This window comes from Bos indicus, chromosome 16, assembly GCF_029378745.1.
Source record: "Bos indicus isolate NIAB-ARS_2022 breed Sahiwal x Tharparkar chromosome 16, NIAB-ARS_B.indTharparkar_mat_pri_1.0, whole genome shotgun sequence".
Classification (NCBI taxonomy): domain Eukaryota; kingdom Metazoa; phylum Chordata; class Mammalia; order Artiodactyla; family Bovidae; genus Bos; species Bos indicus.
The window spans coordinates 33,545,362-33,569,754 of NC_091775.1; the positions used below are offsets into that span (position 1 = coordinate 33,545,362).

The 24,393-nt window shown below is 37.6% G+C and overlaps 1 protein-coding gene across 1 annotated transcript in view; it reads right to left on the reverse strand.

Annotated features, from left to right (window-relative positions):
- CATSPERE (catsper channel auxiliary subunit epsilon) overlaps nt 1–24,393 on the reverse strand; it is a 161,869-nt gene that overhangs the window by 68,935 nt on the left and 68,541 nt on the right. The window contains exon 9 of the mRNA XM_070768097.1: nt 7,972–8,464. Within this exon, the coding sequence (XP_070624198.1) occupies nt 7,972–8,464 (493 nt within the window). The remainder of the gene's footprint in view (nt 1–7,971; nt 8,465–24,393) is intronic.

The window sequence follows — 24,393 nt, forward strand, 5'->3', positions numbered from 1 at the left end:
ACCCAGAGATGCTATGTCTGAGATTCAGTGGGTGTAATTTCATTTAGGGAGCCAAGTATCCCCTTTCCTCTGTCTCCCCTCCCCCAACTGGTTCTAATTCTTAAAGATTTTTACTTAAAATGGAAGTTCTATGTCCATGGCAATCAACAGAGTCTTTTGTGCCTATCTTGTCTCCCAAAATAAATAAATTTGTACATTTATTTAATATGCAAATATTTAGTCTATACTCAAACAGTATGTAGAAAGAAATCGAACTGATAACTAAAAAAAAAAAGAGAGAGATCATCTGGGGTAAAAAGACATTTTACCAAATGAAGATTCAATTTAAAACCTAGAACTTCTGTTGCTGAAAATGAGTGTGAAACAATTCTCAAGAAGGAAATAGATTAGAAACAAAATGAGCCCTTTATAGAAAAGACTCACAGCTATTCTCACTATTCTTGGCAGAGGGATGGGAAAGGGAATTGGTCATAAACATGATAGATGGGAACTCCAGTGAGCCCCAGCCATGTAATGAGATTATACCTACCCAAAACTCTCTCCTATAGATCTTCACTTAGTGCTTGGGTATAGTAAGCCATGGTCTTGGGGCAGGACAGGAAAGTGGAGCAATCCCTCTGATGCATTCATGGCCTCTCCCAAATATAAAGCAGTAACCTTCTGAAGACAGGGAGGGGACAGGCACCAGGGCAACAAAGTCGAGAGAAATCTGTCAGCATTCTGGATGCTCAGTTACCGTACACAAGAAGTGGGATAAGAGAGCCAAGACAAGCTCTCCTTCTGACATATATGTGGACTTCACTGAGAGTATAAAGCAGTCTCCATGCAAGGATTAGGGGCAGGGAAGCAGGAGAGAGAGAATTCTCCCAAGGCAAGAAAATCCTGGGGCTGATGAGAAAGGAAAGAGAAATCCTCAGTGATTAAGAAAAAAAAAGCTTGGCAGCAGAGACGGCTCTCTTAGGATTTGGAAAGCTAGTGACTCAGTTACAAAGTATGAAAAGATCTCTGGAATCTCGTCAGTGCTGAGACTCCAGGCACAGCAAAAAAGAAAATTGCTGTGATGAAATACTGAAAATCTGGTGGAAAGACAAGCAAGAATGCAGAGATGGGGAATTACAGTTAAGATATGTAGATGATTAAAAAAAAACCAAAACCAGAATAGGGCACCTCCCTGGTGGTCCAGTGGTTAAGAATCCACTTGCTAGTGCAGGGCACACAGATCCTGTCCCTGGCTCGGGACGATCCCACATGCTGTGGAGCAACTAAGCCTGTGTGCCACAACTACTGAGCCTGCGTGCTGGAACTACTGAAGCCCACATACCTAGAGCTGCGCTCTGCAACAACAGAGCCACTTGAGTGAGAAGCCTGAGCTCTGCAACTAGAGAGCAGCCCCTACTCACCGCAACTAGAGAAAGCCCACGTGCAGCAACTCAGACCCAGCGCAGCCAAAAATATATTAAAAAGAAAAAAACAAAACAGAATGGAAATGCTAGAAATTAAAGATATGATACCAGGAATAAAGAAATTACTAGATGGATTTAAGAGTTAACTGAGAATAGCAAGAGGGAAAGAGCAGTGAATTTGAAGACAGGTTAATAGCATGTATCCTAACTGAAATACAAAGAAAAAAAAATCAGGACATCTGCCCATATTAAACAGTCTCATACGTATGTTTCTGGAATCCTAGAAGAAGAGGAAAAAGAGACTGGTGCAGAAGAAGTATTTGAAGAAATAATGTTCAAGAACATCCAAAAATTAATGAAAGACCTAATCCCAGAAATCCAAGAAGCTCAACTGAACCTCAAACAGGATAAATACAAAGGAAATTACACATAAACACATAATAAAAATGCTGAAAACCAAAGATAAAATGAAGGATCTAAAGGAGCAACAAGTAAAAAAGACACATTATATACTTGAGAACAATGACTGGAATAATGGCTCACTTCTTAACAAAAATGATGAAAGCCATAAGATAACCAAGTGTCTGTAAATTGCTCTAAAAACAACTGAAAAACAACAAACCCACCTATCATTATATAATTCTGTATTTGGTGGAAATGAAGGTAAAAAATAAAGACACTTTCTGTTCTGTTCTGTTCAGTCGCTAAGTCATGTCTGACTCTTTGCGACCCCCTGGACGGCAGCATGCCAGGCTTCCCTGTCCTTCACCATCTCTTGGAGTTTACTCCAATTCATGTCCATTGAGTCGGCGATGCCATCCAACCATCTCATCCTCTGTTGTCCCCTTCTCCTCCTGCCTTCAATCTTTCCCAGCCTCAGGGTCTTTTCCAATGAGTCAGTTCTTTGCATCAGGTGGCCAAAGTATTGGAGTTTCAGCTTCAGCATCAGTCCTTCCAATGAATATTCAGGACTGATTTCCTTTAGGATGGACTGGTTGGATCTCCTTGCAGTCCAAGGGACTCTCAAGAGTCTTCTCCAACACCATAGTTTAAAAGCATCAATTCATTGGTGCTCAGCTTTCTTTATAATCCAATTCTCACATCCATACATGACTACTGGAAAAACCATAGCCTTGACTAGATGGACCTTTGTTGGCAAAGTAATGTCTCTGCTTTTTAATATGCTCTCTAGGTTGGTCATAACTTTCCTTCCAAGGAGTAAGCATATTTTAATTTCATGGCTGCAGTCACCATCTGCAGTGATTTTGGAGCCCCCCAAAATGAAATCTCTCACTGTTTCCATTGTTTCCCTGTCTATTTCCCATGAAGTGATGGGACCAGATGCCATGATCTTAGTTTTCTGAATGTGGAGCTTTAAGCCAACTTTTTCACTCTCCTCTTTCACTTTCATCAAGAGGCTCTTTAGTTCTTCTTCACTTTCTGCCATAAGGGTGGTGTTATCTGCATATCTGAGGTTATTGATATTTTTCCCGGCAATCTTGATTCCCGCTTGTGCTTCTTCCAGTCCAGCATTTCACATGATGTACTCTGCATACAAGTGAAATAAGTAGGGTGACAATATACAGCCTTGACATATACGCCTTTCCCTATTTGGAACCAGTCTGTTGTTCCATGTCCAGTTCTAACTGTTGCTTCCTGACCTGCACACAGATTTCTCAAGAGGCAGGTCAGGTGGTCTGGTAGTCCCATCTCTTTAAGAATTTTCTACAGTTTGTAAAGGCTTTGTCATAGTCAATAAAGCAGAAATAGATGTTTTTCTGGAACTCTCTTGCTTTTTCCATGATCCAGTGGATGTTGGCAATTTGATCTCTGGTTCCTCTGCCTTTTCTAAAACCAGCTTGAACATCTGAAAGTTCACAGTTCACGTATTGTTGAAGCCTGACTTGGAGAATTTTGAGCATTACTTTACTAGTGTTTGAGATGAGTCGAATTGTGCAGTAATTTGAGCATTCTTTGGCATTGCCTTTCTTTGGGATTGGAATGAAAACTGACCTTTTCCAGTCCTATGGCCACTGCTGAGTTTCCCCAATTTGCTGGCATATTGCATGCAGCACTTTCACAGCATCATCTTTTAGGGTTTGAAATAGCTCAACTGAAATTCCATCACCTCCACTAGCTTTGTTCATAGTGATACTTCCTAGGGCCCACTTGATGTCACATTCTAGGATGTCTGGTTCTAGGTGAATGATCACACCATCATGATTATCTGGGTCCTGAAGATCTTTTTTTGTATAATTCTTCTGTGTATTCTTGCCACCTCTTCTTAATATCTTCTGCTTCTGTTAGGTCCATACTATTTCTGTCCTTTATTGTGCCCACCTTTGCATGAAATGTTCCCTTTGTGTCTCTAATTTTCTTGAGATGTCTAGTCTTTCCCATTCCATTGTTTTCCTCCATTTCTTTGCATTTATCACTAAGGCTTTCTTATTTCTCCTTGCTGCTCTTTGGAACTCCAAATTCAGATGGGTATATCTTTCCTTTTCTCCTATGCCTTTCACTTCTCTTTTCACAGGTATTTGTAAGCCCTCCTCAGACAGCCATTTTGCATTTTTGCATTTCTTTTTCTTGGGGATGGTCTTGATTGCTGGCTCCTGTAGAATGTCATGAACCTCCATCCATAGTTCTTCAGGGAACTCTATCAGATCTAGTCCCTTGAATCTATTTGTCACTTCCACTGTATGATCATAAGGGATTTGATTTAGGTCATACCTGAATGGTCTAGTGGTTTTCCCTACTTTCTCAATTTAAATCTGAATTTGGCAATAAGGAGTTCATGATCTGAACCACAGTCAGCTCCTGGTCTTGTTTTTGCTGACTGCATAGAGCTTCTCCATCTTTGGCTGCAAAGAATATAATCAATCTGATTTCAGTATTGACCATCTGGTGATGTCCATGTGTAGAGTCTTCTCGTGTGTTGTTGGAAGAGGGTGTTTGCTATGACCAGTGCATTCTTTTGGTAAAACTCTATTAGCTTTTGCCCTACTTTATTCTGTACTCCAAGGCCAAATGTGCCAAATGTGTCCAGGTATTTCTTGACTCCTACTTTTGCATTCCAGTCCCCTATAATGAAAAGGACATCTTTTTTTGAGTGTTAGTTCTAGAAGGTCTTTTAGGTCTTCAAAGAACCATTCAGCTTTAGCTTCTTCAGCATTACTGGTCAGGGCACAACTTGGATCACTGTGATATCGAATGGTTTGCCTTGGAAATGAACAGAGATCATTCTGTCTTTTTTGAGATTGGACTAAAGTACTGCATTTGGACTCTTTTGTTGACTATGATGGCTACTCCATTTCTTCTAAGGGATTCTTGCCCACAGTAGTAGATATAATGGTCATCTGAGTTAAATTCACCCATTCCAGTCCATTTTAGTTCACTGATTCCTAAAATATTAACATTCACTGTTGCCATCTCCTGTTTGACCACTTCCAGTTTGCCTTGATTCATGGACCTACATTCCAGATTCCTCTGCAATATTGCTCTTTACAGCATTGAACTTTACTTCCATCACCAGTCATATCCACAACTGGGTGTTGTTTTTGCTTTGGCTCCATCTCTTCATTCTTTTTGGAGTTATTTCTCCACTGATCTCCAGTAGCATATTAGGCACCTGCCGACCTGGGGAGTTCATCTTTCAGTGTCCTATCTTTTTGCCTTTTCATACTGTTCATGTAGATAAGCTTAGGAAGAATTCAAAACTTTTAAAATATTCTGCATTCCAACCAAGATCTACATTTTTAGTGGCATTTATTTCCAGATTTTTTTTTTGTTCCATACTGATAGAATCAGCTTCTTAATTTCTATGAAAGCCAATAGGATTTTAATTGAAGTGCTGCTTTTCTCAAGAATTCTCATTGTAACAATATTGCATTTCTTCCACCTATGAACAAGATACATTTTCATACATTTCAACCAATGATACATTATACATGTCTTTTACTTCACTCAATAATATTTGTAGTTTTAAAGTATATATATTTGCGTGTCTTTTATCAGGTTTATTCCTACATATTTAATATTTTAAATTCTATTTAAACAGTATTTTTAAAATTTTCAATTTATGATTGTTCATTTATATGTTTATATCTTTCATATACAAAATTAAATTGCTATATAAATATGCAGTTGATTTTTTTTATATTGATCTTACATACTGCAACCTGGTAAACACATTTATTAGCCCTGTAACTTAAAAAAAAAAGATTTCATAATCTTTTCTATATCTAAAAGTGTTTGAATAAAGATAGTCTCCTTTTCAATACAGATTCCTTTCATTCATTTCTTAACTCATTGCATCTGCTAGAACTGTCAGTATCAAGTTGAATGGATGTGGTGTGGGCAAACATTAGCACCTTGCTCCTTATTTTAAACAAGAAATGGGAGAAAGGAACAAAGGAGCAAATGGTGTTAATAAAAAATGAACACTAAATGGTAGGTTTAACCAGCAACAGCATTCTTACATCAAATCTGAGCAGAGTAAATAACAGTCTTTTACCATTGGACAATGGTAGCTTAAAGTTTCTCATAAATGTTCTGTGTTAGGTTGAGGAAGTTCTCTTTTATTCTTAATTTGCTTATTTTGAAAATCAATTGTGTATACTACATTTTGTCAAATGCTTTTATATGTACCTATTGAGATGATCATATGGGTTTTTTAAATTATTTTCTAATAAAGTGAATTAAGTTGATTGATTTTCTATTGCAAGTCACTCTTTTATTCCTAAGTTAAACCCACTTGGTCATGATGTATTTTCCTTTTTATATATTTTTAGATCTGGTTTACTAACACTTTGTTCATAGGTTTTAGATCTTTGTTAATAAGAGATATTGGTCTGCAGTTTTATATCCTTGTCATGTGTTATTCTTGGTTGTGGTATCACATAATGCTGGCCTCATTGAATAAATCGGGAAGTATCCTTCTTGTTCAGTTTTCTGAAAGATTTTAGAAATTGTGGCATTTTTTAAAAAAAATATAGAATTTACTGGTGAAATACTCTTGGCGTGAAGTTTTCTCTGTGGTAAGGTTTTTAAATAACAAATTCAATTTCTTTAATTGATATGGGGGTGTAGCTGTTACATATGTCATCTTAGGGAAGCTCTGGTAGCTTGCATAAATTTGTTTTAACTTTGTATTCAGAGTTGTTTGACTTGGCCCCACTCTGCAACAGGTTCGCACCAGCCAAGAGGCCACCTGATCCATGCGGACGGCTACAGAGAAACCCAGCCCTGTCCTCCAAGGGGTTGCAGAGGCCCCGCATCTGCTGGGCCACACAACCAACTGGGCAGAAAGCCTACCCTGCTCTCCAATGGGCGCACAGCCACCGCCCAAAGGGCAGCCTCACAGCCAGCTTGGCCAGGTGCCAGCCTCACTGATCAGCATGCCCATTACTCAGCCCCACCATCCACGTCAGGGGTACCACTAAAGAATGTAGTTCTGGTAACCAAAGGGGTGTGCTGCTGGGCCTCAAAGACTGTCTCCTATGTAAAGCTACTTTTACAAGTTCAGGAGACACAGCTGACCTAGCTAACACATAGAAGTAAACAGTAAAGAACTGGGGAAATGAGGCAGAGGATTATGTTCCAAATGAAGAAAAAAGACAAAATCCCAGAAAAAGAATTTAGCAAAGTGGAGATAAGCAATATATCTGATAAAGAGATCAAGATAATGAACACAAAATGCTCAATGAATTTGGGAGAGTGAATGAATATAGTAAGAATTTCAACAGAGTTAGAAAATATATAAAAAGAGCTAGAGCAGAGGAATATAAAAGCTAAAATGAAAACAATCTAGAAGGTACTGACAATAAGATTAGATGATACAGAGAAATTAATCAGTGGTCAGGAAGACAGAGTAGTGAAAACCATAGGAACTGTCCCTTTGGGACAACATCAATGCAACATCATACTAACATTTGCATTATTAGGGAGAAGATGAAAGGAGAAGAGAGAAAGAAAGAAGCAGAGAATTTATTTAAAGAAATAAGAGCTGAAAACTTCACTAACTTGAGAAAAGAAACAGACATCCCAGTCCAGGAAGCACAGAGGGTTGCCAAACAAGATGAACACAGAGACAAAATATAATTAAAGTGACAAAAAAAATTAAAGATAAAGAGAGAGTCTTAAGAGCAACAAGAGAAAAGCAACAGTTATATATAGGGGAACTACCATAAGAGAATTATCTGACTTTTCAGGATAAACTCTACAGGCCAGAAGGAGTGGCACAATGTACATAAAGAGATAAAAGGAAAAAAACCTACAACCAAAAATAGCTGCTGCTGTTGTTTAGTTGCTAAGTCACATCCAACTCTTTTGCAACCCCATAGACTGTAGCCCACCAGGTTCCTCTGCCCATGGGATTTCTCAGACAAGAATACTAGAGTGGGTTGCCATTTCCTTCTCCAGGGGATCTTCCCGACCCAGGGATTGAACCCACATCTCCTGCATTGGCAGGCAAATTCTTTACCTCTAGGCCACCTGGGAAGATTAAACAGTTTGGTAAATATACCTAAATGTGTGGGTATAATATACATATATGTAATCTTTTACTAACCTTTAATAAATAGTTGATCCAACACCACTTTCTTGATGTAATGCCAATAATTCCACCATCAGGAAGATTTGCATTGCTTCCCAGTCTTGTAAATGTTTTATAATTTTTTAAGTAGAGAATACCATTTATTAAAAAAAAAATTCCATCCCGTGATAGGGTCACATCAGACACATTGTGTCTTTCATCTTCAGTCAGAATATTTGGAGGCACTCTGATTCTGGTCCAAGTATGGAATGAATCATTTGTCTGAAAGGTCTCCATGTCAGCTACTACCACAACAAAAGAAGGAACACAAGCAGCCCAATTTGCTATTAACTGACTACCCCGTGGTGAAGATATTGGTAAAAACCCAGGAATCTCAGGTATTGTCAACAAAGGAAAAGTCAGCAGGAAAAGACTATTTGCAATAAAGCAGTCTTGAAAAGCCACTTGATTTCCTCTGACCTCTTTTAGCACATCTCTTGTTGTCATTGGTACTGAGACATACCATTTCCTAAGAAGAGAAAAATAGAAAATATAAAAGTAAAATGCACCCCCTCCTTCTTCTCATCCATCTTGCATGGTTCTGACATCATCTTTTTTAAAAATTTCTTTTCTTTTATTGGGGAATAATTGCTTTACAATGTTGTGGTGGCCTCTGCCATACATCAGTGCAAATCAGTCATAATTATATATATATGTATCCCTTCCTTCTTGAGCCTCCCTCCACCCCCGTCCCCCATTCCACCCCTCTAGGTCATCACAGAGCACCAGGTTGAGCTCCCTGTGTTGTACAGGAGCATCCCACTAGTTATCTATTTTACATTTTACATATTTTATATTCGATAGTGTATATATGTTAGTGCTGCTTCTCAATTTGTCCTACCCTCTCAGTCCCCTGCTGTGTCCACCAGACCATTATCTACAACTGCATCTCCATTGCTTCTCTGTAAATAGTTTCATCAGTACTGTTTTTCTAGATTCCATATATATGCATTAATATTTCTTTCTGACTTACTTCACTCTGTATAACAGGCTCTAGGTTCATCCACCTCATTTATCATCTTTTATAAAAATTTTTATTTTTATCTACATAAGTCGGGTAAAACAAAACAAATAATATTAAAACGCCACCACGGCCCCATTTCTCCTCATTCCGCACTTTATAGTTGCCAAAAGAAAACAGTTTTGATTCTTGTAGCTCTTTGTTCTGAAATGTCTCCATTATCTCAAATAAGTATTCTTATACTGCTCTCTTAATATGTAATTTTGTTCGTTATTGGCTTCTTATATGACACACGAAACTATTTCTGCCGCATAATATACCTACCTGTACATCTCTTTTTTCAAGTTAATATCATAGTGTTTAGCTAAATTTATAGTATTTATATTGTTATTTAATATATACATATTGTTAACTACTGAGAAAGTTATAATTAAGTTTTCCTATATGTATTATTTTCCTATATGTATATTTACAATATTTCCCATAAAGTTGATAATTTCACTTAAAAATGTGTTCAGTTTTCTAAGTTTTCCAGTAGGTAATTAAAATGGTGCTCCATAATATTTTCCTTGTGGTAAATGCAGAGGTAACCTAGTACTTGTTTCCTGAAATTTTCTTTCTTTATTCCCTGGGTTGAAGTCACCATTTACTGGGTCCAATGCTTGGATCTTTCTTGTTTTGTTAAATACGTTTTTTAGTACCTCTCTGTTAAAGGGTGTGTGAACATAAAATTTTTGAGACTCTGAATACCCCAAAATATCTTTATTTCACATTAACCGGCTAGATAATTTGGCTAGAGACTTCAAAATTTTGAAGGCATTTTCTCCAGCCTTGCATATTCAGCTTTACTAATGGGAAGTCAGACGACACATTGACTCTTATTATTTAAATGAGGTGCCTTTCTATAAGTGTTTAAGATTGTCACTTTTTTCCTTCGTATTACAAAATTTGACAGGGCTGGGTCTATCTTTTGAAGTGGACACACAAATGTATTTGTGAAAACAAGCACTCTGATATGTATCTTAAAACTTAGGAGAAGTTCTAAGGAGAATTTCTCAGCAGGGCAATTCAGGAGACATCAGTTTATAGGATGTTCAGTAAATGCTTCTTGAGTTTCCCATATCCTCAATGAATATACACTCGGTTGGTGGTGATGGCATTCTGCCCACTCAGAATGAGGTCCTGCCAGGTGAAGGAAACCCCACGTTGGGGCAATTGAAGGGATGTCATCAAACTTCTATGCCCTAAACCATGGCACCATTAAACTGGATCCTATTATTGCTTTGGGCAAGCCACACCACTGACTCTAACACTGGTTTCAAGTACCAGTTGGTCTTTTCAAATCATCAGTATCATTTTGTTATTGTCCACTGACTATATAATAATCTCGTATAAGCAGCCACAGAACAATTATGTTCTGGTGACTATTTTGTTTGATTGGATAATTGGTTATCTACAAGAGCTAAGAAGGACCCAGGACTGAAGGCCTGGCCAAGCATACTGAGCTTTTCAGTTTTCCATGTCTATCATTTTGCTTTCAAACCTTTGATTTTTTAAAAAAAATTGTGACTACATTTATACACGTTTCAAATCCTTCTCTTCTTTATCATTTTATAGCATCTTAGTCACCTTTTATGTGTATAATATCTTCTCTTATTTCTGTGTACACAGTATATTTTTTTGTGAACTTTCTTTTGCTTCCTGCTGTGTGCTGTGTCCTCTGAGTTGAGTTGTTCTGTTTATTGATTTAGGTCTCTGAATCTGTTCAAAGCTTTCTGTAATTGGTGGTCCTTTAATATTTAATATTAAATGTCCTTTAATATTTAAGGGAGAAGCAGAAACAAGTTGTGAGATACCTCTGAGGTATACCTCTTGTTCCCATTGTGCCTCACTCTGCTTCTCCCCTCCTGATTCCAAATTTAAGTTATCTTAAGTAGTTATAACTTGTTAATTCAAATGCTTTCAGGAGGAGATATGCTAGGTTTCCTGGAGAAGGCAATGGCATCCCACTCCAGTACTTTGCCTGGAAAATCCCATGGATGGAGGAGCCTGGTAGGCTGCAGTCCATGGGGTTGCTAAGAGTCGGACACGACTGAGCGACTTCCCTTTCACTTTTCACTTTCATGCATTGGAGAAGGAAATGGCAACCCACTCCAGTGTTCTTGCCTGGAGAATCGCAGGGACGGGAGAGCCTGGTGGGCTGCCGTCTATGGGGTCGCACAGAGTCGGACATGACTGAAGCGACTTAGCAGCAGCAGCAGCATGCTAGGTTTCCATATTCAGGGAGCACGATTGCAGGTACCCTAGGGAATTTCTATTCAGAATTCCCTTCTTCAAGCTCCCAATTAACAGAATTTCTGTGCTCTATGAAGTCAGTTACCAGTTTCTCTCTCTGCTATTTTCTGTGCTTGCTTAAAAACTACTTAGAAAATTCAGTGGCCCATATATTATATTCAGGAAAAAGTTCAAACTATTCCAATACTTTAATGGAATCTTAATCTTTCCCCCTATTCAGTTTCACATGCCACATTATATTTCAGGTGTTCTTGTTCAGTCACTCAGTTGCGTCCGGCTTTTCGCAACTCCATTGACTGCAGCATGCCAGGCTTCCCTGTCTTTCAACCATCTCTTGAAGTTTTCTCAAACTCATGTCCATTGAGTCGGTGATGCCATCCAACCAGCTCATCCTCTGTCATCCCCTTCTCCTCCTGCCTTCAATCTTTCCCAGCATCAGGGTCTGTTCCAATGAGTCGGCTCTTCACATCGGGTGGCCAAAGTATTGGAGCTTCAGCTTCAGAATTAGTGCTTCCAATGAATATTCAGGATTGATTCCCTTTAGGATGGATTGGATTGACCTCCTTGCAGTCCACAGGACTCTCAAGAGCCTTCTCCAACACCACACTTCAAAAGCATCAATTCTTTGGTGCTCAGCCTTCTTTATGGTCCAATTCTCACATCCATGCATGACTACTGGAAAAACCATAACTTTGCCTAGATGGACCTTTGTTGGGAAAATAATGTCTCTGCTTTTAAAGACATTATCTGAGTTTATCATAGGTTTTCTTCCCAGGAGCAAGTGTCTTTTAATTTCATGGCTGCAGTCACAATCTGCAGTGATTTTTGGAATCCAAGAAAATAGTTTGTCATTGTTTCATTGTTTCCCCGTCTATTTGCCATGAAGAGATGAGACCAGATGCCATGATCTTTGTTTTTTCAATGCTGAGTTTTAAGCCAACTTTTTCACTCTCCTTTTTCACTTTCATCACGAGATTCTTCTTCTTTGCTTTCTGTCATAAGGGTGGTGTCATCTGCGTATCTGAGGTTATTGATATTTCTCCTGGCAGTCTTGATTCCAGCTTGTGCTTCATCCAGCCTGGCATTTTGTATGATGTGCTCTGCATATATTAAATAAACAGGGTGACAGTATACAGCCTTGATGTACTCCTTTCCCAATTTGGAACCAGTCCTTTGTTCCATGTCCAGTTCTAACTGTTGCTTCCTGACCTGCATACAGATTTCTCAAGAGGCAGGTCAGGTGGTCTGGTATTCCCATCTCTTGAAGAATTTTCCAGTTTGTTGTGATCCACACAGTGAAAGGCTTTGGCATAGTCAATAAAGCAGAAGTAGATGTTTTTCTAAAATTCTCTTGTTTTTTTGATGATCCAGCAGATGTTGGCAGTTTGATTATTGGTTCCTCTGCCTTTTCTAAAGCCAGCTTGAACATCTGGAAGTTCTTGGTTCACGTACTGTTGAAGCCTGGCTTGGAGAATTTTGAGTATCATTTCGTTAGCGTGTGAAATGAGTGCAATTGTGCTGTGGTTTGAGCATTCTTTGGTGTTGCCTGTCTTTGGATTGGAATGAAAACTGACCTTTTCCAGTCCTGTGGCCATTGCTGAATTTTCCAAATTTGCAGGCATATTGAGTGCAGTACTTTCACAGCATCATCTTTTAGGATTTGAAATGGCTCAACTGGAATGCCATCACCTCCATTAGCTTGTTCGTAGTGATGCTAAAGCCCCCTTGACTTCGTACTCCAAGACGTCTGGCTCTAGGTGAGCAATCACACCACCATGGTTATCTGCATCATTAAGATCTTTTTTGTATAGTTCTGTGTAGTCTTGCCACCTCTTCTGTTTGTGTTAGGTCCATACCATTTCTATCCTTTACTGTGCCCATCTTTGCATGAAATATTCCCTTTGTATCTCTGATTTTCTTGACGAGATCTCTAGTCTTTCCCATTCTGTTGTTTTGTTTCCCCCTGTTTCTTTTCACTGTTCACCTAGGAAGGCTTTCTTGTCTCTCCCTGCTATTCTGTGAACTCTGTATTCGATGGGTTTATCTCTCCTTTTCTCCTTTGCTTTTCATTTCTCTTCTTTTCTCAGCTATCCGTAAGGCCTCCTCAGACTACCATTTTGCCTTTTTGCATTTCTTTTTCTTGGGGATGGTCTTGATCACCACCTCTGGTATAATATTATGAACTTCCATCCATAGTTCTTCAGGTACTCTATCAAATCTAATCCCTGGAATCTATTTGTCACTTCCACTGTATAATCATAATGGATTTGATTTGCGTCATACCTGAATGGTCTAGTGGTTTTCCCTACTTTCTTCAATTTCAGTCTGAATTTGGCAATAAGGAGTTCATGATCTGAACCACAGTCAGCTCCTGGTCTTGTTTTTGCTGACTGTATAGAGCTTCTTCATCTCTGGCTGCAAGGAATGTAATCAGATTTCAGTGTTGACCATCTGGTGATGTTCATGTGCAGAGTCGTCTCTCATGTTGAAGAGGGTGTTTGCTCTGACTAGTGTGTTCTCTTGGCAAAACTCTGTTAGCCTTTTCCCTGATTCATTCATTCATTTCCCTGGCCAAACTAGCCTGTTACTCCAGGTATCTCTTGACTTCTTACTTTTGCATTCCAATCCCCTATGATGAAAAGGACATCTTTTTTTTCCTGTTAGTTCTAGAAGGTCTTGTAGATCTTCATAGAACTGTTCAGCTTCTTTGGCATTAGTGGTTGGGGCACAGACTTGGATTACTGTGATATTGAATGGTTTGCCTTGGAAATGAACCGAGATCATTCTGTCGTTTTTGAGACTTTGTTGACTATGAGGGCTACTCCATTTCTTCTAAGGGATTGTTGCCCATTCCAGTTCACTGATTTCTAAAATGTCGATGTTCATTCTTGCCATCTCCTGTTTGACCACTTGATTCATGGACCTAACGTTCCAGGTTCCTATGCAATATTGTCCTTTACAGCATTGGACTTTACTTTTACCACCAGACACAACTTTTACCACAACTGGACATTTTTTCCACTTTGACTCAGACTTTTCATTCAGTAGCATATTGGACAGCTTCCGACCTGGGGTGTTCATCTTTCAGTGTCACATCTTTCTGCGTCTTTATACTGTGCATGGGGTTCTTAAGGCAAGAATGCAGAAGTACTTTGCCATTCTTTTTCCCTTCAATATTATGCTTGTGAAATACATTCATGTTGATTTGTGTTGCTGTGTTTATTTCTCACAGCTGTATAATGTATACATTCTATAGTGTAATTATGCAAGAGAATGTTTATCCATTTCTCTATGAAAGGAAATTAGAGTTTCACATTTTTTCCTTTCAGAAAAATGCTGCTACAAATATACTTCCACATATCTCTTGATTCACCTGTGCATGGGTTTCTCTAAGGTAACCACAGGTGTTGAATTGCTCAACCATTGGATATATGCATCTTCAACTTTGTCTGACAATGTAAAAATATCTTTCCAATTGCTTGTGCCAATTTATACTTCTGCTAGCAATGTATGTAAGTGTTCCCATTGTTGCACATTGCTGTGGTGTGAATGTGTGTTTTCTCAGTATTCATATATTGAAATCCTAATGCCCAACATAATGGTTATAGTGGGGCCTTAGAGAGGTAAGTAATGAGGGTAGAGCTCTCGTAAGTGGGATTAATGCCCTTGTAAAAGAAACCCAAGAGAGCTCTCCAGCCTATTCTGCCATGTGAGGATACAGTGAGAATTCTGACACCCAAAAGAGCGCCCTCAATCAACCATACTGGCACCCTGATTTCAGATTTCCAGCCTCCAGAACTGTGAAAAATAAGCTTATGTTGTTATAAAATCACCCAGCTTGTGGTATTTTGTTACAGAAGCCTTTATAGACTGACATGTTTTCATTAATAAGATTATAAAATGTTAACATATTTATCAGTCTCTGTGTGTAAAATGGTCCTCTTTGGGCTATTAATATTTTTCTCTAATTATCAATAAAGTCAAACATCATTTCATGTACCTATTAATGAGTGTTTATCAAATCTTTGATTTTATAATTTGAGATACTTTTATCAATTATAGAAATTATTTTCTATCCTGAGGCAATAAAAGTATTATCCTATCTCTTTCTAAAAGTTCTCAGCTAAGCTTTTCACATGTATGTCTTCTGAAGTTGTTTTATTATTATCATAATTATTATTAATCTGAGATTATTTTAATGTATGATATGAGGTAAGTACTAAGTTTCTCTGATAGCTCAGTTGGAAAAGAATCCGCCTGCAATTCAGGAGACCCTGGTTCAAGTCCTGGGTCAGGAAGACCTGCTGGAGAAGGGATAGGCTACCCACTCCAGTATTCTTGGGCTTCCCTTGTGGCTCAGCTGGTAAAGAATCCGCCTGCAATGTGGGAGACTTGGGTTCAATCCCTGGGTTGGGAAGATCCCCTGGAGAAGGGAAAGTCTACCCACTCCAGTATTCTGGCCAGGAGAATTCCATGGACTAAGTCCATGGGGTCGCAAAGAGTCGGACACGAATAAGCGACTTTCACTTTCACTTTCATGAGGTAAGTAATATATGATATGAGGTAAAAATAAAGTAAAGCTTTATTCTGTCCCTATTGAGATGACATGCAGTTTTCTCCTTTAATCTATTAACGTAATAAATTATGTTAAAACATTTAAAGTATTATACTAAGCTTGCACTTCTGGTATAAACCAACTTGATTATATGTCATTTCTCTTTTCATATATTATTGGATTTATTTTGCTAATATTTTATTCAGTATTTTGCATCTAGGTTCATAAATGACATCAGCATATAAGTTTTCTTTCTCATATATACCTTGCCTGAATTGGCATATGCAAACTTGGTAACTTCATTTTGCAAGTTAGGATTGAAATTTTCTGTGCTAGTGCTCTCTTGCCTCCTTAAAGATTGTTAAATACCAATTAAGTTTCTTCATAGTTAAAATATTGCTCAACTCCTGTATTTCCTTTTGAATCATGTTTGAAAAACTATTTTCTAGAATGTTTTTTCTTTAAGTTTTCAGATGTATTGGTCTATAATTGTTTATGTATCTGTTCCATCGCTAATCTTTTTTCCTTTTTAAGAACGTAGATTAGTCTTTCCACATTTTTTCACATTTCTGGTTCATATAAACCCTTTTATCTCAACTCAATGCCACCTCTAAGATGGTATCTAAATGTATTTCTCTCTATATTATCATTCAGTATAGTTTTTCATAGTTCTTGATACAATATGTTATTTACATATTTACTTGTTAATTATCCATTTCCCATGTTAGAATAATTTGAGTTCTTGAATTCCCAATTAAAATTTGAATATAGAAGGTAGGGACCTTGACTGTACCCCTAGTTTTAACAGTAGCTTGATTAGTACTGTTAATTTTGCTGAATTAATTTGAAATTTGCTGAATTAATTGTGAAAACCAACTGATACACATGTTGCCAAAAAACTAAATTAAATCTATACTTATTCTGTATTAGTTACCATAAAGTTGAATTTCTTTGTTTAATTAGCTTGCCATATAACTTATTTTATTTTATTAAAGTACAGTTGACACACAACATTATGTTCATTTCAGGTGTACAACATAGTGATTTGACAATCAAAGTAATAACACAGTGATCACCATGATAAATTTAGTAATCATCTGTTACCACACAAAATTATTACAGTATTGTTGCTATATTCCTATACTGCATATTATATCCCTGTGAATTATTATTATCCCTGTGTAATGACAGGTTTGTACCTCTTAATTCCCTTTGCTTATTTCATCAAAGTCCCCACACCTCCCACCCCCTGGCAGCCACCGGTTGGTTCTCTGTAGCTATGTCTGTTTCTATTTCACTTTGAGTTTTAGATTTCACATACAAGTGAGATCATACAGTATTTTTCTTTCTTTGTCTGACCTACTTCATTTACCATAATACTCTCTAGGCCCATCCATGCTGTAAATAGCAGGATTTCATTATTTTTTACGCCTGAGTTCATTGTGTCTGTGTGTGTATCCCATCTTTATTGGTTCATCTACTGATGGATATTTAGGTTGCTTCCATATCTTGGCTATTGTAAATAATGCCGCAGTGAACACATCTATCTTTTCAATTTAGTGTTTTTATTTTCTTAGGGCAAATATCCAGAAGTGGAATTGCCAGATCATATGGTAGTTCTATTTTTAATTTCTTGAGGAAGTTCTTCCATAGTGGCTATGCCAATTAACATTCCCACCAACAGTGCGTGTTGTTCAGTTGCTCAGGAGTATCTGACTCTTTGTGACTCCATGGACTGCAGCACACCAGGCTTCCCTGTCTTTTACTCTCTCCCGGAGTTTGCTCAAACTCATGTCCATTAAGTCCATGATGCCATCCAACCATCTCATCCTCTGTCACCCCACTCTCTTCTATCATTCCCAGCATCACAGTCTTTTCCAGTGTCAGTTCTTCACATCGAGTGGCCAAAGTATTGGAGCTTCAACTTCACTATCAGTCCTTCCAATGAATATTCAGTGTTGATTTCCCTTAGGATTGACTGGTTTGATCTCCTTCCTGTCCAAGGGACTCTCAAGAGTCTCAAGTGTCTTCTCCAGCACCACAGTTCAAAAGCATCAATTCTTCTCCACTCAACCTTCAACTCTCACACCCATAAATTACTACTGGGGTCATGTACTACATGGAGTGCACTACATATATTTATTATATGGAGTGCATCAGGGTTCCCTTTTCTCCATATCCTTGCCAACATTTGTTATTTTGTCATCTTTTTGAGCATCAAAAAGATGGTATCTCATTGTGGTTTTGATTTGTATTTCCCTGAGTATTTGTCATATTGAGCATCTTTTCATGTGTCTGTTGGTCATTTATATGCATTCTTTGGAGAAATGTCTTTTCACATCATCATCCCATCTTTAAATTGGATTTTACTTGATATTGATTTGTATGGCTTCTTTATACAATCTAGATATTATTGATCATTTCCTTTTCTGTGCAAAGTGTTATACCATCTAGATATTAGCTTATTAGATATAACACTTGCTAATATCTTCTCCAATCAGGAGTTTGCCTTTCCATTTTACTGATGGTGTCCTTCTCTGTGCAAAAGTGCTTTAGTTTGGGAATTACCTAGTGGTCAACTGGTTAAGTGGTTAGGACTCGGTGCTTTCACTGCTATAGGCCCAGATTCAATCCCTGGTTGGGGAAACTAAGATCCTATAAATTGGGTGGCATGCCTCTTCCCTCCCTGGCCAAAAAAAAAAAAAAGAAAAGAAAAGCTTTTGATGCAGTCCATTTGTTTGTATTTGCTTTTGTTGTCCTTGCCTGAGACCAAACCAGGAAAACACTACCAATACCAACATCACAGAGCACAGTCCTTACGTTTTCTTCTAGGAGTTTCATCACTCCAGAGGTTATACTTTAGTCTTTAATCCATTTTGAGTTTATTTTTATATATGATGTAAGAAATTGGCCCAGTTTTATTCTTTTCTCCATTGTATATTCTTGTCTCCTTCACTGTAGATTAATTGACTGTATAAGTGTGGGTATATTCCTGGGTTCTCTGTTCTGTTCCATTGACCTATGTGTCTATTTTTGCACCAGTATCATACTTTAAATGACTATAACTGTGAAATGACTGTTACTATAATGCTGTTGTATAGTTTCGATTAGATTGTGATTCCTCCAGCTATGTTCTTATTTCTCAAGGTTGCTTGGGTATTCAGGATCTTTTGTATTTTCATACATGTTTTAGGATTATTTTAGTTCTGTGAAAAATGCCATTGGTATTTTGATAGGAATTGCACTGAATCTGTAGAGTGATTTGGGTAGTATGGGCATATAAAAATATTAGTTTTTTCCAGTTCACGAGCAAGTAATATGTTTCCATTTATTTGTGTCTTCTTCAGTTTCCTTTATCAGTGTCTTATACTTTTCAGAATACAGGTTTTTAACCTTCTTGGTTAAATTTATTCCTATGTATTTTATTCTTTTTGATGCAATTGTAAGTGGGATTGTTTTCTTAATTTCTCTCTGTCATAGTTTTGTTACTAGCATATAGAAATGCAACAGATTTCTATATGCTAATTTTATTTTCTGCAACTTTACTTTTTTTTTTTAGCTCTCATAGTATTTTGGTAGGATCGATAGGATTTTTAATATATAATACCATGTTATCTGCAAACAGTTTTACTTTTTCCTTTCCAATATGGATTCATTTTATTTATTTTTTTACTGTCTGATTGCTGTGGATGAAAATTTTTATACTATGTTGATGAAAGTGGAGAGAGTGGACATCTTTGTCTTATTTCTGATCATAGAGAAATGCTTTCAGCCTTTCACCATTGAGTATATTAGCTGTGGGTTTGTCATATGTGGCCTTTTTTATGTTCAGATATGTTCATTTGGGCTTCCTAGGTGGCTCAGTGGTAAAGAATCTGCCTGCCAATGCAGGAGACATAGGTTTGGTCCTTGGTTAGAATATCCCCTGGAGGAGGAAATGGCAACCCACTCCAGTATTCTTGCCTGGAGAATCCCATGGACAGAGGAGCCTGGCAGGCTACAGTCCACAGGGTCTTAAAGAGTTGGACACAACTCAGACTGAGCACACACACATTTCCTTTGCATGCACTTTGTTGAGAGCCTTTATCATAAATGGATGTTGAATTTGTGAAAAGTTTTTTCGTGCATCTATTGAGATGATCACATGATTTTTATCTTTTATTTAGTTAATGGGGTGTATCACAGTGATTGATTTGTGGATGTTGATTCACCCTTCTTTCCCTGGGATAAATCTCACTTGATCATGGTATATGATTTTTTTTAATGAATTGTTGAATTTGGTTTGTTAATATTTTGTTGAGTAATTTTGCATCTGTGTTCATTAGTGATGTTGGCTTGTAATTTTCTTCTTTGTAGTGTCTATATCTGGTTTTAGTACCAAGGTGATGACAGCCTCATAGAATGAGTTCCTGTTCAGTTTTTGGGGGGATAGTTTAAGAAGAATAGTTATTAAGTCTTCATTAAATGTTCAGTAGAATTCACCTGTAAAGGCATCTAGTCCTGGACTTTGGTTGGTTAGAATTTTTTGATTACTGATTCAATTTAATTACTAATGATTGGTATTTTTCTATTTCTTCCAGATTTTCTATTTCTTCCAGATTCAGTCTTTAAAGACTGTATGTTTCTAGGAATCCTTCCATTTCTCTGGTTTGTTCTATTTGTTGGTGTATAATTTTTCATAAGTAATTTCTTATATTTTGTATTTCTATGGTGTCCACTGTAATTTCTCTTTCACTTCTGAGTTTATTTATCTGGGCCAAATCTCTTTTTTCTTGATGTGTCTGGCTAATGTTTTATCAACTTTGTTTATCTTTTCAAAGAACAAACTCTTCATTCACCCTTCCTTCCCTCTTTCCCTCTTTGTTTTATTTGTTTCCATTCTGATTTCATAATTTCTTTCCTTCTACTAGCTTTGGATTTTGTTTATTCTTCTTCTTCTAGTTCCTTTAGGTATAAGTTTAGATTATTTGTGATTTTCTTCTTTCCTGATGTAATCTGTACTGCTATAAGCTTCTCTCTTAGAATTGCCTTTGTTGCAGCCCATAGAACTTAGGATGTTATATTTCCACTTCCATTTGTCTAATGGTGTTAGTTTATTTTCTCTTTGATATTCACAGTGACACCAATGGTTGTCTAGACTCCATCTGCTTGTGCTTTGGTCTAGTTTCTTCTTGTAGCTGATTTCTAGTCTCATACCATTATGACTGGAAAAAATGATTTCAATCTTTTTAAATTTATTGAGACTCTTTTTGTGTTCTTACATGTAACCTATCCTGGAGAATATTCCATGTGTACCTAAAAGAATGTGTATTGTGATGTTTTGGGGTGAAATGCTCTGTGTGCATCTCATCATTGGTTCTAATGTGTCATTTAATACCAGTGTTTCCTTATTGGTTTTCTGTATAGATAATCTGTCCATTAATATAAGTGGGGTTTAAAGGACCCTATTGTTATTGTATTACTGTCAACTTCTCCTGTAATGTCTGTTAATATTTCCTTTATGTATTTAGGTATTCCTACGTTGGGTGCTTATATATTTATAAGTGTTATATATTCTTCTTGGATTGATCTCTTTGTAATTATTTATGTTCCAATTTGTCTTTCATTACAGTTCATGTTAAAGTCTATTTTGTCCAATATAAATATTGCTACCCCAGCTATATTTTTACTTTCATTTTCATAGAGTACAGGCATTATTTGGTGATGTTATGGGTTCAGTTCCAGACCATCGCATTAAGCACATATTGCAGTAAAGCAAGTCACATGATTGTTTTTGTTTCCCAATGCATAGAAATCTTATGTGTACACGCTGTAGTCTATTGAGTGTCCAATTGCATTGTCTAAAAGAAAAATGTATATACCTTTATCAAAAAGACTTTATTGGTAAAAATACTCACCAAAATTTGAGTCTTCAGCTAATTGTGATCATTTTGCAATAGTAGTATCAAAGATCACTGATCACGACCACCATTAATATTTATTGTTCTTCAGTCACAAAGTCATGTCTGACTCTTTGTGACCCCATGAACTGCAGCATACCAGGCTTCCCTCTCCCTCACTATCTCCTAGAGTTTGCTCAAACTCATGCCCATTGAGTCTGTGATGCCATCCAACCATGTCATCCTCTGTTGCCCCCTTCTCCTCTTCCCCTCAATCTTTCTCAGCATCAGGCACCTTGCATCAGGTGGCCAAAGTATTGGAGCTTCAGCTTCAGCATCAGTCCTTCCAATGAATATTTAGGGTTGATTTCCTTCAGGACTGATTGGTTTGATCTCCTCAATGTCCAAAGGACCCCCAAGAGTCTTCTCCAGCACCACAGTTTGAAAGCGTCAATTCTTCGGCACTCTGTCTTCCTTATGGTCCAACTCTCACATCCGTAACATGACTGCTGGAAAGACCATAGCTTTGATTATATGGACCTTTGTCAGCAAAGTGATATCTCTGCTCTTTAATATTCTGTCTGCTATCTAGGCTTGTCATAGCTTTCCTTTCAAGAAGCAAGCATTTTCTAATTTCATGGCGGTAGTCATTAATATTATTATTACATAAAATATAATATAATAATATAAACAATAACAAAAAGTTTGAAATATTGCAAGAATTACTAAATGTGGCACAGAGACACAAAATGAACAAATGCTGTTATAAAAAATTGTACTGATAGTATTGACAGATGCAGTTGCCAAAAGCCTTCAGTTATAAAGTAAAGCACAATAAAATAAGGTATGCCTGTATCTTTTTCCACCCTTTCACTTGCAGTCTGTGTGTATGGCTTTGGATCTGAAGTGAGTCTGTTATAGGCAGCATATATATGGGTCTTATTTTTCAATCCATTCAATCACCCTATATCTTTTGATGGGAGCATTTAGTTCATTTACATTTGAAGTAATTATTGATATGTATGTACTTACAAACAAAATGGCATTGATATATATGCCATTTTGTTAATTGTCTTCTGGTTACTTTTGTTGTTGTTGTTCTCTGTTACTTTCTTCTTCTTTTACTATCTCTCCTTGTATTTTGATGACTTTAGTGCAATACCTGCATTCCTTTCCCTTTATTTCTGGTGACTCTATTGGTTTTTGGTTTGTGGTTACCATGAGGTTCTTATATAACAATCTATGTATAGAGCTCTATTTTAAGTTGATGCATGTTCTAAATTGTTTGAGCATGTTCTAAAGTCACCCTTTACTTTAACCATGAATTGAACTTTGATCTCCTAGAATGAATCTGCTCTCTCAGGTCTCTGTTTGAAGGCCCGCCTATATGTTGCCCCACTGTTTGAAAGGCTCCTTCAATTGGCTGACTTTTATTTTCAATAATGCGGATGTCACCTCTTTAGGAAAGTCCTCTCTGAGCCTCAGTGCACCTTCCAAGCCATAGCTGGTGTACCTTACATACATTCCACTTCACCTTGGGTTCACTTCTATCGCAGAGTCTATTTGTTTACTTGTCTCCCCTACTAAACTATGAGGTTGTTGTCTAGAAGTACTACATCTTTTAGTTATAAGCACCTTGCCCTTTGCCTCAGTTCAATTCAGTTCAGTCACTCAGTCGTGTCTGACTCTTTGTGACCCCATGGAGCAGCACGCCAGGCTTCCCTGTCTATCACCAACTCCTGGAGCTTGCTTAAACTCATGTCCTTTGAGTCAGTGATGCATTTCAACCATCTCCTCCTCTGTTGTCCCCTTCTCCTCCTGCCTTCAATCTTTCCCAGCCTCAGGGTCTTTTCCAATGAGTCAGTTCTTCACATCAGGTGGCCAAAGTATTGGAGTTTCAGCTTCAGCATCAGTCCTTCCAATGAATATTCAGGACTGATTTCCTTTAGGATGGACTGGTTGGATCTCCTTGCAGTCCAAGGGACTCTCAAGAGTCTTCTCCAACACCACAGTTCAAAAGCATCAATCCTTAGGTGCTCACCTTTCTTTATAGTCCAACTCTCACGTCCATACATGACTGCTGGAAGAACCATAGCCTTGACTAGATGGACCTTTGTGGGTAAAGTAATGTCTCTGCTTTCTAATATGCTGTCTAGGTTGGTCATAGCTTTTCTTCCAAGGAGAAATTGTCTTTTAATTTCATGTGTGCAGTCACCATCTGCAATGATTTTGGAGCCCCCCAAAATAAAGTTTGTCACTGTTTCCATTGTTTCCCCATCTATTTGCCATGAAGTGATGGGACCAGATGCCATGATCTTAGTTTTCTGAATGTTGAGTTTTAAGCCAACTTTTTCACTTTCCTCTTTCACTTTCATCAAGAGGCTCTTTAGTTCTTCTTTGCTTTCTGCCATAGGGTGGTGTCATCTGCATATCTGAGGTTATTGCTATTTCTCCTGGCAATCTTGATTCCAGCTTGTGCTTCATCCAGTCCAGCATTTCTCATGATGTACTCTGCATAGAAGTTAAATAAGCAGGGTGACAATATACAGCCTTGGATTGTCAATCAAGCCTAGGTGCTTGATTGATTTCAAAAGGCTGGCTATCTGCATATAAATCAATGAAGTTAGAACGAATCCTCACAACATATACAAAAATAAACTCAAAGTGGCTTAAAGACTTTAAAACATGACACCATAAAACTCTTATAT